Here is a 14,409-nt window from a genome sequence, read left to right on the forward strand (position 1 = left end):
CTCATACTCGCTAATTGCTCTAATGCACGAGAGGCCAATTGCCAATTTGATGGCACGTGTCTTTCTGAATAATTGGAAGTTGGGGTAATTGGAAGAGTAGATTGAAGAGCGTCCTGATAAAGAAGAGGGATTTGGGTTTGTTGAGGTTAGGCATAAATTGGTTCTCAGTGGAGGGGGAGGGAAAAAATGCGATTATTGAATTTAAATCATCCTGTGTGCTGCTTTAGTTGGAAGGGAAGAGACAGGGAACGTGATAACTGCACTCTTAATGGCAGCTCCTGTTCCTTAGAATGCCCGTATGTCGCCATCTGGCGGTCAAACTGTGACACTACAGTGCTTTGTTATTTTCTGAGAAATACTCAATTGTTTTCAGTAGCTGTAAGGTCAATCTGCCTGTTTCAGTGACATTAAGCGGCTTTCACTTCTTGAACTGAATTACCTTCTCGATGATTGCATTTGAGCCTGTCTGGATAGATCATGGTGCAAGAAACTGAGCCTCTGTAAAAGAACTTTTTATTGACAAAATGTTTGATACACCTTTGTTTACTCCAGTTTACTCCAGTTTCTATAGAAATTGCAACTCATTGATAGACATCCGTCTGTGTAATATTAATTCCAGGACTTAGCTCTGAAATCTTCCCCAATTTTCTGAATTTTGGGAATCTGCCAAACGGACGGCGTACGTGAAACCGATCTCATCCACCAGTAAACAGTAGCCACCCCACCGTTGTCAAGTTAGTGACTTTGGCAACTTTCAGTCAAAAAAAAAAGGAAAGAAAAAGATGTATCAACAGGTCAGGCTTTTTAAAAATGCAATCTGTGCACGTCTACTTGAGCTACCTTGTGCAGGAACAACCACAGAACAGCAGAACTGAATCTCAACGAGAGGAAGCAACTTGCCGATAGCACACTCAGTCCCGTCCTGACGTCCTTTTTGTCTCGTCTCGCCTCGTCTTTCAGGTCCCACCTAACGTTTTCATCTCATCCGCTGACCTTTGTCCTCTCTGATGACCCGCTCTCCTCGGCAGCTCTTGGCACTTTCGTTGCGATGGTTTCACGCCTCCTTTGTCACCTCGGGGTGACAAAGGGGCTTTTATATACATCTATGATCAGAACAGACCATGACCGCACATAACCACAGAGACTCACTCCCTCTGCTCTCCGTCCGAGCTCGGCGTGTCAGACAGCCGATTCCCATTTCACTCACGGAAGCATTTCATCTTATGAAACAAAGCACCAACAATATTTACATTCGCACATTCAAACGTCCGTGTCCTTTTGGTCTTGCGGCGGATTTCCTGCGTGTGCACTGGTGAGCCGTGATGCCTCTTTATTCTTCTCCGTAGTATTCATCATAGGGTTCATTGAAGTTGGTGGTCTGAGGGCGAGGGATGGTGTAGTCCTTGTTGGGGTCAATCTCCTGAAAGACACGGGTAAGCGGTGTGTTCATTAAGTTTTATTGCATTGCTGAGGTAGAAAGTCTCAGTGGGTTGTTTTTTTTTTTTTTTACCGTCATGGAGAAGCCTGACTCGTAGGGGGATCGCAGCGCTGGCTCAGCTCTCCTGCCTGAAGGGGGAGAGACATGATGCAGTTTGGGAAGAATCAGGTCAGCGTTCACAGTACACAGTGCGACCTGAGCAGAATGATGGCACATTCACCTGCCCAGGCTCAATCTTTGCAGTTTTTATCAGCAGAAAAATCAGTTTCCTCAAGGAAGACATTGCCCATAAACACTCGCATACACTCAGATTCAGCGTCTCCCAGTACAAAAAAGCTCTTTGCTTTTTCATGGCAGATATTTTCCTATGTAATATGTTCCGGATATTATAAATCCGAGCCAACGCCATAAATGAAACCACAGAAGGGGCTATTTGCATTCGCAGGAGGATGATGATCATTCACAGCAGCAGCTCAGCACAGGGAGGAGATTCTCTCTGAATCTGGAAGGGAAAAGACTGAGAACTGATTTGACCAGGTCTGGACATAGATTCACTTTTTTTTGGACCAGTCAGAAGAGACTGTTGACCCAGACCGTCTGTTCCAAACCAGAGTTTTGACACAGTTTGAGAGAGAATCTGTGGAAAGAGCTGATGATTAAGGTGATGGCAGTGAGGCCTTCTGACTTTCAAAACTATGAGCTCATCGCCTGAGATAAATCATCAAAACGCCGGTGGAAAACATTTAAGTAAATGGAATAAAATATGTAGAATCAAGAATATCAGAAATTTTGAGCTCGTATGGAAAAGTTTGTGGAGTTTCTTAAAAAAAAAAAAAAAGGTAAACATCTCCATTCTGCAGATTTTCATCCTCATTGTAGAGAATAAATGGTCATCACCCCATTGCCTCAGGTTTACACAGAGTCAGACTTTAGCAGAAGTTCATCAGGGCTGTGTGCTCAGGCCCCAAAATATTTATATATTTATTTATATAGTTGTTTTGCATTTAATTTTTTTTTTTAAATCTATTAATTTGCTTTTTTTGATCCTTTAGATTTCTGCACAGTTGACTAATATTTGACACCAATTATTGGCAAATGATGATGACATCATAGCCCGACCTCTAACCCAGCCTCTGCACGTTTCAGGTGCTTCTCTGCTTCAGCACATCTGATTAACAGGCTTTTCTTGATCTGCAGTCGTCCGACTCGGGTGTGTTAAGGCAGCGAAACATCTGAAACATGCAGAGCAATGTTGGCTTGAGGACAAGGGTTGGGAATCACTGCAAAGTTAGACGTTTGAAGCGGGCTCGGTTACTACACTGATGTAGGACCTTGTGAGAACTTCCCTGCAGGCCAGAAAATAACTTTGTTCATGTTCTACCTCTGAAGGTAAACGAATTATGTTCTGGCCCCCAGAGACTGCAGACATAAAATATCTCGAATTAAGAAAACTTTGTTGTGAATGTGCAGCGACCTGAGCTTTCAATCTGCAGCCGGGGTCGGCGTTCTGCGTTTTCCACGGTTCAGTACCACTGATTTAAATGACTATATCATCTCCTTCGCCTGACATTGATTTCCACAGAAGCCTGTTAGTGACCCACTTATTTAAGTCAGGAGTGTGAATATGGGGAAACGGGCCCATTAGCAGATCTTAGGGGTTTTGTAGCATGCAAGTTGACTTTGTTAAATATAGAAATTGTCAGAAAACAGCCTAGATTTGGTTTCAAATGTTACGTTTTTCAAATGAAAACTTTTGGGATTCTCTAATTCAACTCACACAAGAAAATCCAATCAGGAACCAGTTCCATATGTTTTCTCTAACTTGGACAGTTAGATCTGTTGATACTTGAGACGCCAAGACAGAAGAATATAAAATGTAAAACATTAAAAAAAAAAAAAAAAAAAAAAAGTATTACACCCTTTTAACTTTTTACCGTTTTCCTCACTTTGAATCTGAAGCCCTCATGTGCAACGTTGGGATTTTGTGTGATGTTTGTACTGTTTGCACTCGATTTTATTTTGGGCGTCACAGTCAAGAGGGGCCGAACACACCTTTAATTTGAAACCTTTCAAACAGGTTTCAAATTATGTTCCATTTCATATTCATGTGATAATTTGTGTACATCACAGTGAAATACACTGAAGTTGGTCATTGAAATGAGACAAAGTTTGAAGGGTGTGAAAACGTCTGTGTGTTTTAAAATAAACTTTTTTTTTGTTTAAATCATTAATATGACCATAAATTAGTAAATAGATATTATACTTTAAGCTCCTCTGTTCTACAGCAAAATATACTGTGCACTTTTTCTTCAGCTAGACGCCATCTGTCTCATATGCTTCACCGACATGAAATCTCTGCCCTGGAGTTAAGTTTGAATATTTTTTTTTTGTTGTTGTTGTTTTTTTGCCTGGACAATAACAGATTCTCAAGCATCTCAGCAAGTGCTAAACTGTTAAAGGCAAACAGTTTATTTGAGCCTTTAAACTGTTTGATGATATTGTTTAATTGAATTAAGACGCATTGCTAAACGGTGGAGAAATGTGTGAGTCTAATGGGGATTTTCTTGAAATGGTGTTTTGCTTTATTGCCAGTGTTTAATTCATGTGTAATTGGTCATCTAAAAAAAAAAAAAAAAAAAAAAAAACTGCTGAGGTGAGCGAGCCCAGACTAAAGCTGCAGGATAACGAATGCAGCACGGATCCGGGTAGATTTAATACATTTCCTAATCTGCTAAATGTAATAAGTTTAGTTTGTGCTACATCAGTAACATCAGATTTTCAAACAGGTTTCTGAACAGAGTGAGAGCAGAGACCAACTCTAACCATGTCTCCATCTCACCTCTCTTGTTCTCGCCGTCCGTCTCGAAGCTTCCGTTTTCCTTTCCTTCCTTCTGGCTTCCCAGTCCGGGGATGTCGGCGCTGGGGCTGGTCCAGCCTACAAAGTTTAGAGGAACTTCCTGCGCTGTGGCCTCCCCCCTGCAGAAGAAGGCGACCTGGGACAGGCCGTGCCCGATCACCAACACCCAGCCGTTTGCGACCAAGGCGATGCTCAGCACCGGGTCGTCCCAGACCGGCCGGCGGTCCACCTCGGGGTTCCCCCTGGTCAGCATGGCGATCCACACCACCCAGATGCAGGCTGAGAGCAGCAGGGTGACGCAGAGGGTCGCGGCCTGAGCCCTCCACTGCTGGTTGGTGGGTCCCGTGTAGCTGTAGCTGTACGTGAAGCAGGAGCGGCACAGAATTTGCATGGACAGAATCAGACTGATCAGCAAGAGGCACAGCACGTAGATCTGCAGCATGGCAAACTCCTTTTGGCTGTACTGGCAGGGTTTCTGGTCCCGCACCAGGACGATGATAAGCCACTCTGTGGAGATGATGACCTGGACGGCAAAGAGCCCCAGGGCCACGCCCGGTTCCCCCCAGCCTCGAGCGGCAGCGAAGCCCAGCATTGCGAGGCAGCGAGCCAGCAGGCAGGAGAAGGCCAGCGCGAAGAGCACCCCGAAGAGGAAGACCCTGGTGGGGCAGGTCTGGGGGGTGAGGCCGATGATGAAGGAGAAGGTGATGGCGAAGATGCCAGCTGTGGCCAGGAGGAACATGGACACGGAGAGTATTGAGCCCCCAACTGTGCCGCTGCGGCCGTGCCGAGAAGACACGCAGGTGCACAAGGCCCAGAGCAGCAGGCCCAAAAAGAGACCTATACTCAACAGGAAGCCTGCAGAGGCAAGGGTCTCCAGGACTATGCCCCATGCCGCCCGGCGGTCACACAGGTACCTGTACTCTGGATTCAGTCCGGTTCCACAGCCTCGCACACCCATCAGGTAGGTAATGTTTGAGGGAGTGGTTATGGAGCTTATTGTGGTGTTTTGGGACTGGCATGCGAGTGGGGCACAGACGAGGAAGACAAGTGGGAAGAGAGACGTATGCGTCGTATAAGAAACAGCCATGATGGTTTTAGTAATCCACAGTCGGCCTTTCTTGATCAATTCTCTCTCGATGTGGCGGTTCGTTCCTGCAACAGAAAAGCACATCAGACCACGGAGTCCAATACCAAACCATGAGTTAACAGAGTCTGCAGCACAGCAGAGGAGAAAGAGGTTTCTCAGTCACAGTGCAGGAACGGGGAGTGTGCGAACATGCCAGGACAAAGCAGAGCAGTGAGTGAGCCCAGACTAGAGCTGCAAGATCACAAATGCAGTACGGAGCCAAGATTGAGACAGAAGTAAAAAATAAAGCCTCCAAAAGATCCCAACGGTACAGAACCCAAAAGATCCTGTTGCTTCAGCTGCTCTTCCTTCTTTCTTCCACAAAAGTTCTGTTCACACTGTGGAACACACTTCTCTAATCTGAAGAACGACATCTGAATTGTGTCAGATTTTACATATCGGTGAACCTCTGCGAGTGTCTCATCCTGGGTGCAGTTTTTGGCCGGAGTGCCTCAAGCCTCAGTTCTCGGGCCCATACCATTCTCCCGCTATATTTCACTTCTATCATCGCTTGAATTTCATAGCCGAGCACATTCTGTGGTAAGAATCAGTTATAAACTGAAGGTTTCATCCGCAGATCCTGCCTTTCATGCTCTTTTTCTCTTTTTAAGATCCCCTGTTCAGATCTTATTGCTGACCCATCAAGTCTGATGCGATTCGGTCTGTCACGCATGAGATTTATATTCTGTTGCATGTCACAATGGAGAGCAGTCAGAGATGAGCAGTCCTGATAGGTGAGTACCACTTCCTTCAGCCTGTAAAGTGAAACCTTTGTTTGCCTGTCGGAGATTCTGAAATGACCCATAAGCAGATTTAATCCGGCCCAAATCTTACATTTTAGCTTGACTGGGTCCCTGTTTCGGTCTTCTGACTGAATTCTGAGGAAACCCTGGAGTTTTATCAGTGATTTGTTGGGTGTTGTAGTCGAGTAGCTGAGAGTTTAAGCATGTCTTAGTATGCAGAAAAAAAACCCCCAAAAAACCAACATGTTCATGGATCCATGCTTTCATCTCGTTCCGGTCAAATTCTAAAACTCTCCTTAAGCGTTTTGTATTAAAATTGTAGGAAAAGATTTCTGCTTAAGTCTGGACAAATTTCTAATAAAATACACTTACCCTTTTGACCTCTCAAAATCTTTGGTGTAGAGTTTTCTCAGTGTGTCGCCATGCAGCTCCTATCTTGCCCTATGTGCTCCTGTCACTGCCAGCGCCAGGTAAAACGGAGGTGGTGAGGTCATGCGTTCGAAGGCTGGATTGTTTTGCCTTCGCAGCAACAGAAAACAGAAACCTGCACCCAGACTCGTTCCTTCCTCTCTGACCTGCCCCGCTCGGGTCCCACCCTCAGAGTCCAGGTGGGGCTCGCACGCCTGGAAGCGGCGACGGCTGCAGGAGTCACACCTCCGTACCTCCATCAGAATTTGCATCCCATTTGCTGATGGCGCTGGCGCTCGATCCGGATTAACCAGAGAGTCTGGGCTTGAGTGTTCAAACACAGGAGGGGTGAAAATCACAGAGTCGTGAGGAACGGCTTTAAGGCGAGTCCGACTGACTCACCCCCCCCCCCCCCCAAGTGTCACCGGGACACGGCCGTTGCCTGAGCTACTGGTGAATCACGGCAACAACATTGGAAATCAGTTCGTTAGCCTTGGGGGAGAGTTGCGGCAAGACTAGAGAACACCTTTAGACTTTTGTCTCTCGTGAGTCCTTGCAAAACACCGCAGCTCATGCCTGGACAAGCGCAGCGCTCGTTCGTTCAGGGTGTGTTGAACTCTGTTCGAAGCCACCCTTTAGCTCTAATGCCAGAAAAGCTCTTAGGCAAGCTGGGAAGCGTCTGCTGCTTGACGGGAATGTCATTGTCGGACGGTCAGCCGCGAACCGATGGATCCTTCACAAACTCTGCTGCCTTTAAATGCCTCAGCGTAACCGAGTGGTGCCGCTGGCCACATCCGCCTACTCATGGCTGCCGTAATGACTAGCTTCTGCAGGGCAACGTGAACTGTACCAGGTCATTATGATCAAAGACTGTCATTTAGTGCATTACAAAAACAGCCCGTTCAGGTGATTTCAGCAGGAGGAAAGCGGTGAGATGCAGCTCATGTTCTGTAAATGAGCTGTTCACAGATAACGCTGCGTCTTGCTCCAGTTCTCTGAGCATCATTGAGTTATTCATGCCTCCACGCATGTTTACGTCATGCGCTCCAAAGCACTTAAATGTTTCGGATCGTCAAAAAAAGCTAACTCAAGGAATCCAAGCGAGTTGGGTCTAATGTCTGAACTTCTGGTAAGTTGTTTCTCCGCCATTAGCACACTGAGCAGCAGGTACATTAGGTTGATTGATGGAGCCGAGACCCTTTGCCTGGCTTTGATTGGTTGTTTTTGGTTGCGAGTGCATCTTTAACCCCAGACTCATTCGGTCACTTCAAAGTTTTAGTTTTTTTCTTGTTTTTGAGGTTGGTGTGGTTTGGATCACTGGCTGTTCTCCAGAACCCAAGTTTTCATTGGCTTATGAGGTCACAAATTGATGTCCTGACATTTTCCCGTAGGAAGAGCAGAAATCATAGCTCCATCAAATACTGCAAGTCTCCCATCACACTGCCACTGCCGTGTTTGGCTGTCGGCACAATTTTCTTTTCTCGTGAAATGCTTTCAGTTTTTTTTCCCCCAAAAGACACATAGATCAGTGAACAGAATAGCTTCACAAATGTCCAAAGGATGATTAAGATGACAGATTTCAATGACTGTTTTCTTCATCTCTTCTTGAATTTCTTTAGATCAGGGGAATATTTGATTCCTTTTAAGATGTTTGAAGCCTTCTCGTGTAATTGGACAGGTTCTGTTATCATTCTTGTTTGTTTCTCGAGGCCTGATAGAAATCACGTCTGAGTATTTGTGGTTAACCACAGTTAAGTGATGATTTCACAGGTAGATACAGTTTCACACAAGGCCTGGAAACTTAGTACCCAATGTTTTCAGTAGATCGGCTTTAGCGACAGCAGAGACCGACACAGATGCTGAAAATATACACTTTACTGGCAGCTATCAGTACACAACCAGTTCACAGTACATTTTCTGAACACAGGGGAAAAAAACCCCCAAAACACGCACATTCTGTCTTTATTTTCTCTGAGAGGGAGCTGGGTTCAGACAGCGGCAGGAAGAAAGGGAGGTGGAGTTAATTCTCCAAGTGCGCTGTGGCGTCGGCCCTTCCAGCATGTTGCACGCTCTCCTTGGTGCTGAAGGTAACCTCGGTCAGTTGGAGCAAAGCGAACACGCACGCACTCGCACGCCACGCCACGGGAAAGAGGAGGAAAGTACAAAAGGAAGGTACAAAGGTTCACTCCGAGCAGACGTTATTTACATTTTAACACAGAGCTAGAAGCATTAAATACGGGCTAGTGTCGAGCTCGCGTTTGGCTTGCATCCGTTGCCGTGGGTGTGGAGGGGCGGGGAGGCCGAAGGAGGAGAGAAGAGAGGCGGGAGATTTAAACTGCTCTATGTGGCTTTTGGGACGGGAAAAGGTTCTTGGGGGGGTTTTCTCGTCTTCTCATTTCAAGTACATATACTGTAAACAGTATCATATATTAATAATGATATAAAAATAATAAAATCCACTTAGTGGAATAAAGTATGAGGTAGTCAGACGAGAGGGCGTTAGGGGGGTTGGCCGGCGGCCTTATGGCGGCCTGCCGAGCCGAGGCGGAGAGGCGGCCGGGTGGAGAGAGGCGGACGGGGCAGAGGGGCAGGAAGGCAGGAGGCTTAGATGATGCCGTATTTGGCCAAGTCGCTGAGCTCCATGTCGCCGAAGGCCTCCCATGGGCACACCACTGTGATGTCGGTGCCGAGGCCCTCCATGCCTGGGATGTCGTCGCCGAAGCTGCCGAAGGCGAGAAAGGTGAAGCGTCAGATTTGTTTTCACGAGTCTCTTTTCCGATTAAAAAAAATGCATTTTAGATATAAAAAAATAATAATAATTTTTCTTTACCCCTTCTGGCCTGGTTTGGGAGCCTTGCTCTTGAACGTGCGAGTCTGCCTCTGCTTGAACTTGGGTGGGCCCTTCTTGGGAGTGGTGGGGCCCGCGGCTCCGCCGGGGGACAGGGCACTTCCTGCTGGTGGACTGGCGTTCATTTCTGAGGAAGACAAAAGCCGAGACATTTTAAGCCTCTGGCTTCTGCTGTCCCGGCTGTAATCCTGTTTCCATCAAACTCTTAATGCCAATCAGGCCCGATTTTACAGATTAGGTTAACCTGGTGGATTAGCTCTAATCCAGGTGCAATCCTCAAACCACTAATTGTCCTTCTCAGTGTGAAAACAGAAAGCAACACACATTCATGACCTCAAGCCTTCTTATTAGCTCTTCAAGCTCGACCTCCTGCCTGCAGAACCCAAAACCCGTTTCGGTTTTCTAACTTTGGCATCAGTGTGACGTTTCGTCATTTAGGAAGTTTGACACTTAGAACCTACAAAGAACGTCAGATACTTTCTAACCCCCTTTATCTGCCTGCTGAGACTTTAGGGAGTGAAAACATCCCCCCGTTTCATTTTGTTACTCAACTCAAACAGAAGCACCACCTGCATCAGTAAACAGCGGTGGAGAATCTCCGTCAGAATACTGCAGAGATCTCGTTAAGGAAGCTCAGTGATGTGGGGACAAACCACCAGCCATCTGCCGCTGCTCAAGTCAATCTGCGTCACTTTGAGCCAAACGCAGCTTCCTTTTCTTTCTCTTTTCTCTGGCACTGTAGTTCAAAACTTTTAAGATTCTCAAGCGACAAATGTTAAAACCGTAAACCTAGCTCCATCTCTTTGCTTCATAGTTTTGCCGTCGCCATTTCCCCCCGACTACTTTGGGACATTTTTCTTTCCAGATCTACATCAGTCTGGGAAACGAAGCGAGCGTCAGTCCCGTCTGCTCCTACCTGTTGCTTGCAGGCGTCCCACGGAGACTCTGGTTCACCGCTTCTTCGTTTTTCTCCTCGACTTCGTTGAGACGCATCGCCCGCTTTGTGCTTTTATACCTCCGGCCCTAATCCCCACATCCTCTGCTTACCAGTCACATGGTCGCTGGTAGAGGTCAGCCAAATTTCTCGAGCAACCCAGCATCTTCTTCTACTCCTCCAGCCCCCGTCCGCCCCCACTCCCTGCCCTTGTTTGCATGACTTCGCCCGGCCAGGCCCCTCCCTGACGTCCTGCATGGAGAAGAAGTGCTGGCCGCTTGGAAAACAATGTCAGAGATCAACCTGGAAAGGTTTTTATCCGGCTTACTCCTCTAAACCCCCCGCACGCCTGCTGAGGAGACAATCTACCCCTCGCGTTCCTCGTCCATGTGAGCCGGCGCTCACACATGCGAGGCGCTGGGCTGCGGGTTCAACTGTGGAGCAACCAGGCAGAGAAAAACAGGATCAAAACTTGGGAATTTCAACAAAATTCAATAGGAATCCTTAAAAAATAAATAAATAAATGATGCTCCATAAGTCTCATCTTTGGATAAACATTTAAATGTTTTGATTGGAAACGATTATTGACTGACCTGATCTGATTCTGAGGCTTAGGACTTGCGAGACGTTTCTAGACGTTTTACCAACTCTGATAAGTGCGCCTCACTTTAACCTGCAGTGCCTTTCAGAAGTTTTCTGAACTTTTGTTCTGAAAACAAAGATTACGGAGCAGAACATGAGACCCAAATAGATTTGGTATTTTATCTACTTTTTTTGTTAATTGCCTCTTTCATTTTAGTCTTAATTCTGTTTAATTGTTCTGCTTTGGCCAAATTCTGTTGCTCTTTATGAGCAACATTCATAAACTCACTTTGACAATAGAATATTTTTCACATTCCCATCAAAACCTCCAGTGTTTTACCTGTATTTTGGGCATTTTAAGTGGCAAACCAAATCAAAGCGGTGCAGGAAAAATAACACGGGGTTCTGAAAAGTGTGGTGTGATTTTGTAGCAATTTCTTTTCATTTCTTTGTCAGGTGCATCACGTGAAGCTTCAGAGACGGGGATTGTACTTTGTAAAATAACCCAACCTTGGATGATTGCATGGACAGCGTGTGTGCAAAATAAACTTTATGTTCAACATGAATGCATAAAATAAGCCATCAACACCAGTAGAGATAAAAACTTTCAATAAATAAATAAAAAACTATCTGTAGACTGCGTTATTTGCCCATGTTTATGAAAGCCTGCCCCACACACATGGAAGCAACACTTGTTGTATCATGCAGCTTAAAACCTGACTTGGGTTGAGGTTTAATATTTTAAGATGTCAAACTTCTTGCCTAGAAACTGAAACATCTTTGAATTTTTGGTGTTGGCTCCTTTGTTGTCTATTTGTGTGCAACAGAAACAAAAGTCAACCATTATGCAGATGACACGATTACTTATTTGTTTTGGTTCAGCGTAGAACATCGACTGCAGAAGAGTTTAGAACTGATCTTTGTGTTCAGTGGAGAAGAAGTTATCTGATTTTTACAATCGTCTGATAATCATAACCTTTTTGATAAATGGTAAAACCACTAGTAGGATGCCATAATTATTTAGAAACACCAATACAATACACATAGTAAGTTTTTATTTAGTTTACTTTAATCTAATTCAGTTCTGTGTATGGATACTACCTTGACTGTTTTTCAAAATGCATTCTTTTAAACAGGTAAAATATATATTTATATATTAAAAGTTAGAGGTAATTTCTGATTGTGTGCTGTTAAAACTCAACTGCTTCGTGTCGGTAGATTATGTCTTGCCTTTATTTACTCATGAGTCCAATGTTCTGTCAGGAGAACCTGAAGATTTTTAGATTTGGTCAAATATTCACCTGACAGGACAGCTTGGATCAAAGCATATTTTCATATGCTAACATGTCTCAGTCATAATCCAACTGAGAGTCAATCAAGACTCTTACTCTGATGGTCAAAGATGGCCTCCTTAAGCTTTGGCAGCTTTATGAAGAAAAATGGGCAAACATCTCAGTCTCTAGCTTTGCAAAGCTGGTAGACATGTGCAAAGGATTTGACTAAGACTCAGAAGAGCTAAATTCAAACTTTCAGATCTCTACTTGTGAAAAACGAGGAGATCTTGTATAAATTTCCTCCTACTTCACAATCATCCGTTGCTTTGTGTTAGTTCTTCACACGTAATCTCAATAAAATAATTGAGATTTGATGTTTAAACAACTGCTATGAAAACCTTTGTTGGCCTCTATTTTATAAACGTCTGTTTGCTCTGACTGTTGTTTTACAAGGATGCTGTAACGACCTGTCGGGGCTGATCTGCATTCTGTAAACTGGAGTGGAATTGGGGTTAATCATATCCTGCGCTGGTCCGGTGAGGTCTGACCGGCACTCGGCGCTGGTGCTGAACTCAGAAGGAGGACACGACCAGAGCTAAGCCACTTTATCACCATCGAGGCTGAACGTAGAGGTGTTGGCCACTTTCATAAAGGCTGTTTTGATTTACTTGTTCTTATGAACAATCGACTTTTCTTGATAAACCTCTTCATATCTTTGTAATTGATGGTATTCCAGCCTTGGTTTGGAAACGTCTGGAACTTTGCAAAGACTTTTAAACTTGAGTCCAGACAGCAGTTCAATTACTTCTGTTTCGTACCTACTGAGTCACACAAGCATGTTTAAAAGTTGCTGTAAAGACGTCCAGTGGCCCCGTCTTCTTCTAACAGGTCAGTGTGTCAACTTTAGCGACTCCTGCTGCAAACGTCTTAATACGTCTCCTACTAATTCGATTAAGGAAAGGAGACAGTATTAAAACGTTGAAGTGGAGCAACAATATTATGCAAGTCTGGCGCTCTGCACCCGCTGTGAGGTTTTGCCACGTTTGGCTTCGCGTGTCGCATGAGCCAACCTGTCAGATTTACATAAATATGAGTCGAGTATGGCACCTTATAATTTTCATGGGTTTTACCTCGACTAAAGCGCCCGCCATGCACTGCAGGGGGGCACTTTAAAGACAACGCGTGTCATGAGGCTGCATATCTGCGTGCTGATAGATGCCCTTTGAAAGAAAAATGTCACGATTTGAATAAACCAACGTACGTTGCTGTGGGCTCAACTGCAGTCGGGGTTTTGTTGGTTTTAACACATTAGAAGGCAAAAAAAAAAAAACTGTATTATTCCGCATAATTTTTTAAATCCAATAATCCCTCAGTCTAAATGTGAGTGGAGAAGTTGGCATCTGCAGTTAAAAAGGCAATGTTTGTGTTGAAACGATGATCTCATTTCAGCATCGTCCAAAATGATGACTATAGATAGTCCTCCTGACTATCCATAGTCAAGAAATTAAACTGTCAAAATTACAAAGTAAGTTTTTTATCCCCTTAACATCACAATCAACGTGCAACTATTGCATCAGTGCATATGTTTGTATGACCCAAAGCCTCCTCTAAATTTAGTCATGTGGTCATGTCTTTGGGAACATGTCTGCTCTGAATGAATGGAGGCAGAGAGTTCAGACTGTCTGGTTTGCTCAGTTCGGACTCAGATGTTGGTGAACCAGAGCAAAGTCGTGCATTCTACTTGAGGGAGCGCGACCGCAGCCCACTTTCAAAATGCAACACTTTCCAAAGTCAGCAGAGACGTTTCTAAAGACGGCAGCACTCACCTCTGACCAGGACACACAGCGGCTGAACTTATCACACGTTTCTATAGTTGGTCGTACAAACGAGCCGGTTTTAAAGTATCTTTGTTCTTTTTTTTTTCTGCCAGGGAACCAAGAAGAGATGCATTGTACCAAATTTAGTGGCTAATTTCCATCTGTGCTGCCAGGGTAGGTAGATTTAAAATATATGTAAGATACATATTCAAATCAAAGAGGCAAACAAATGAATGGACGGTTAAATACTTTGATGAATGAGGCCACATATCTGTTTTGCTCTGGTTTATTGATTAACAGGCATGTAAGTCCACTATTAGCCTGTAGGATTTGGGTATTGGGTTAAATTATGGCACCAAAATACCAAAGAATGCTAAATAAT

The 14,409-nt window shown here is 44.7% G+C and overlaps 2 protein-coding genes across 3 annotated transcripts; both read right to left on the reverse strand.

The window, feature by feature from the left end:
* Positions 1–504: 504 nt before the first annotated feature.
* Positions 505–6,972, reverse strand: LOC129363400 (retinoic acid-induced protein 3). 2 transcript variants are annotated; one of them, XM_055035518.1, is made up of 4 exons: positions 6,537–6,972; positions 4,278–5,447; positions 1,511–1,566; positions 505–1,420 (listed from the first exon to the last, which is right to left on the reverse strand). In XM_055035518.1, exons 2-4 carry the CDS (start codon positions 5,380–5,382, stop codon positions 1,331–1,333), a joined length of 1,251 nt encoding a protein of 416 aa, XP_054891493.1. In that variant the 5' UTR covers positions 5,383–5,447; positions 6,537–6,972; the 3' UTR covers positions 505–1,330. The 2 variants fall into 2 exon arrangements, with proteins under 2 accessions (XP_054891493.1, XP_054891492.1); XM_055035517.1 differs by lacking the exon at positions 6,537–6,972 and having other exon boundaries at positions 4,278–5,466.
* Positions 6,973–8,431: 1,459 nt separating this feature from the next.
* pde6hb (phosphodiesterase 6H, cGMP-specific, cone, gamma, paralog b) lies at positions 8,432–10,436 on the reverse strand. The gene is made up of 3 exons (XM_055035552.1): positions 10,337–10,436; positions 9,403–9,547; positions 8,432–9,294 (listed from the first exon to the last, which is right to left on the reverse strand). The coding sequence occupies exons 2-3, from the start codon at positions 9,543–9,545 to the stop codon at positions 9,177–9,179; spliced, it is 261 nt and encodes an 86-aa protein (XP_054891527.1). The 5' UTR covers positions 9,546–9,547; positions 10,337–10,436; the 3' UTR covers positions 8,432–9,176.
* Positions 10,437–14,409: the final 3,973 nt, after the last annotated feature.

Source organism: Poeciliopsis prolifica, unplaced genomic scaffold (assembly GCF_027474105.1).
Source record: "Poeciliopsis prolifica strain line A6 unplaced genomic scaffold, Auburn_PproV2 SCAFFOLD010, whole genome shotgun sequence".
Classification (NCBI taxonomy): domain Eukaryota; kingdom Metazoa; phylum Chordata; class Actinopteri; order Cyprinodontiformes; family Poeciliidae; genus Poeciliopsis; species Poeciliopsis prolifica.

Bases quoted from the DNA above. Each gene is read 5' to 3' on its own strand.
- LOC129363400 (XM_055035517.1), bottom strand. From the start codon at position 5,466: ATGTGCTTTTCTGTTGCAGGAACGAACCGCCACATCGAGAGAGAATTG. The intron at 1,567-4,277 runs GTGAGATGGAGA...CTCCCCCTTCAG, and splicing joins GGACGGCGAGAACAAGAGAG to GCAGGAGAGCTGAGCCAGCG. The intron at 1,421-1,510 runs GTAAAAAAAAAA...CGTGTCTTTCAG, and splicing joins AGTCAGGCTTCTCCATGACG to GAGATTGACCCCAACAAGGA.
- pde6hb (XM_055035552.1), bottom strand. From the start codon at position 9,545: ATGAACGCCAGTCCACCAGCAGGAAGTGCCCTGTCCCCCGGCGGAGCC. The intron at 9,295-9,402 runs GTAAAGAAAAAT...CGCCTTCGGCAG, and splicing joins CCCAAACCAGGCCAGAAGGG to CTTCGGCGACGACATCCCAG.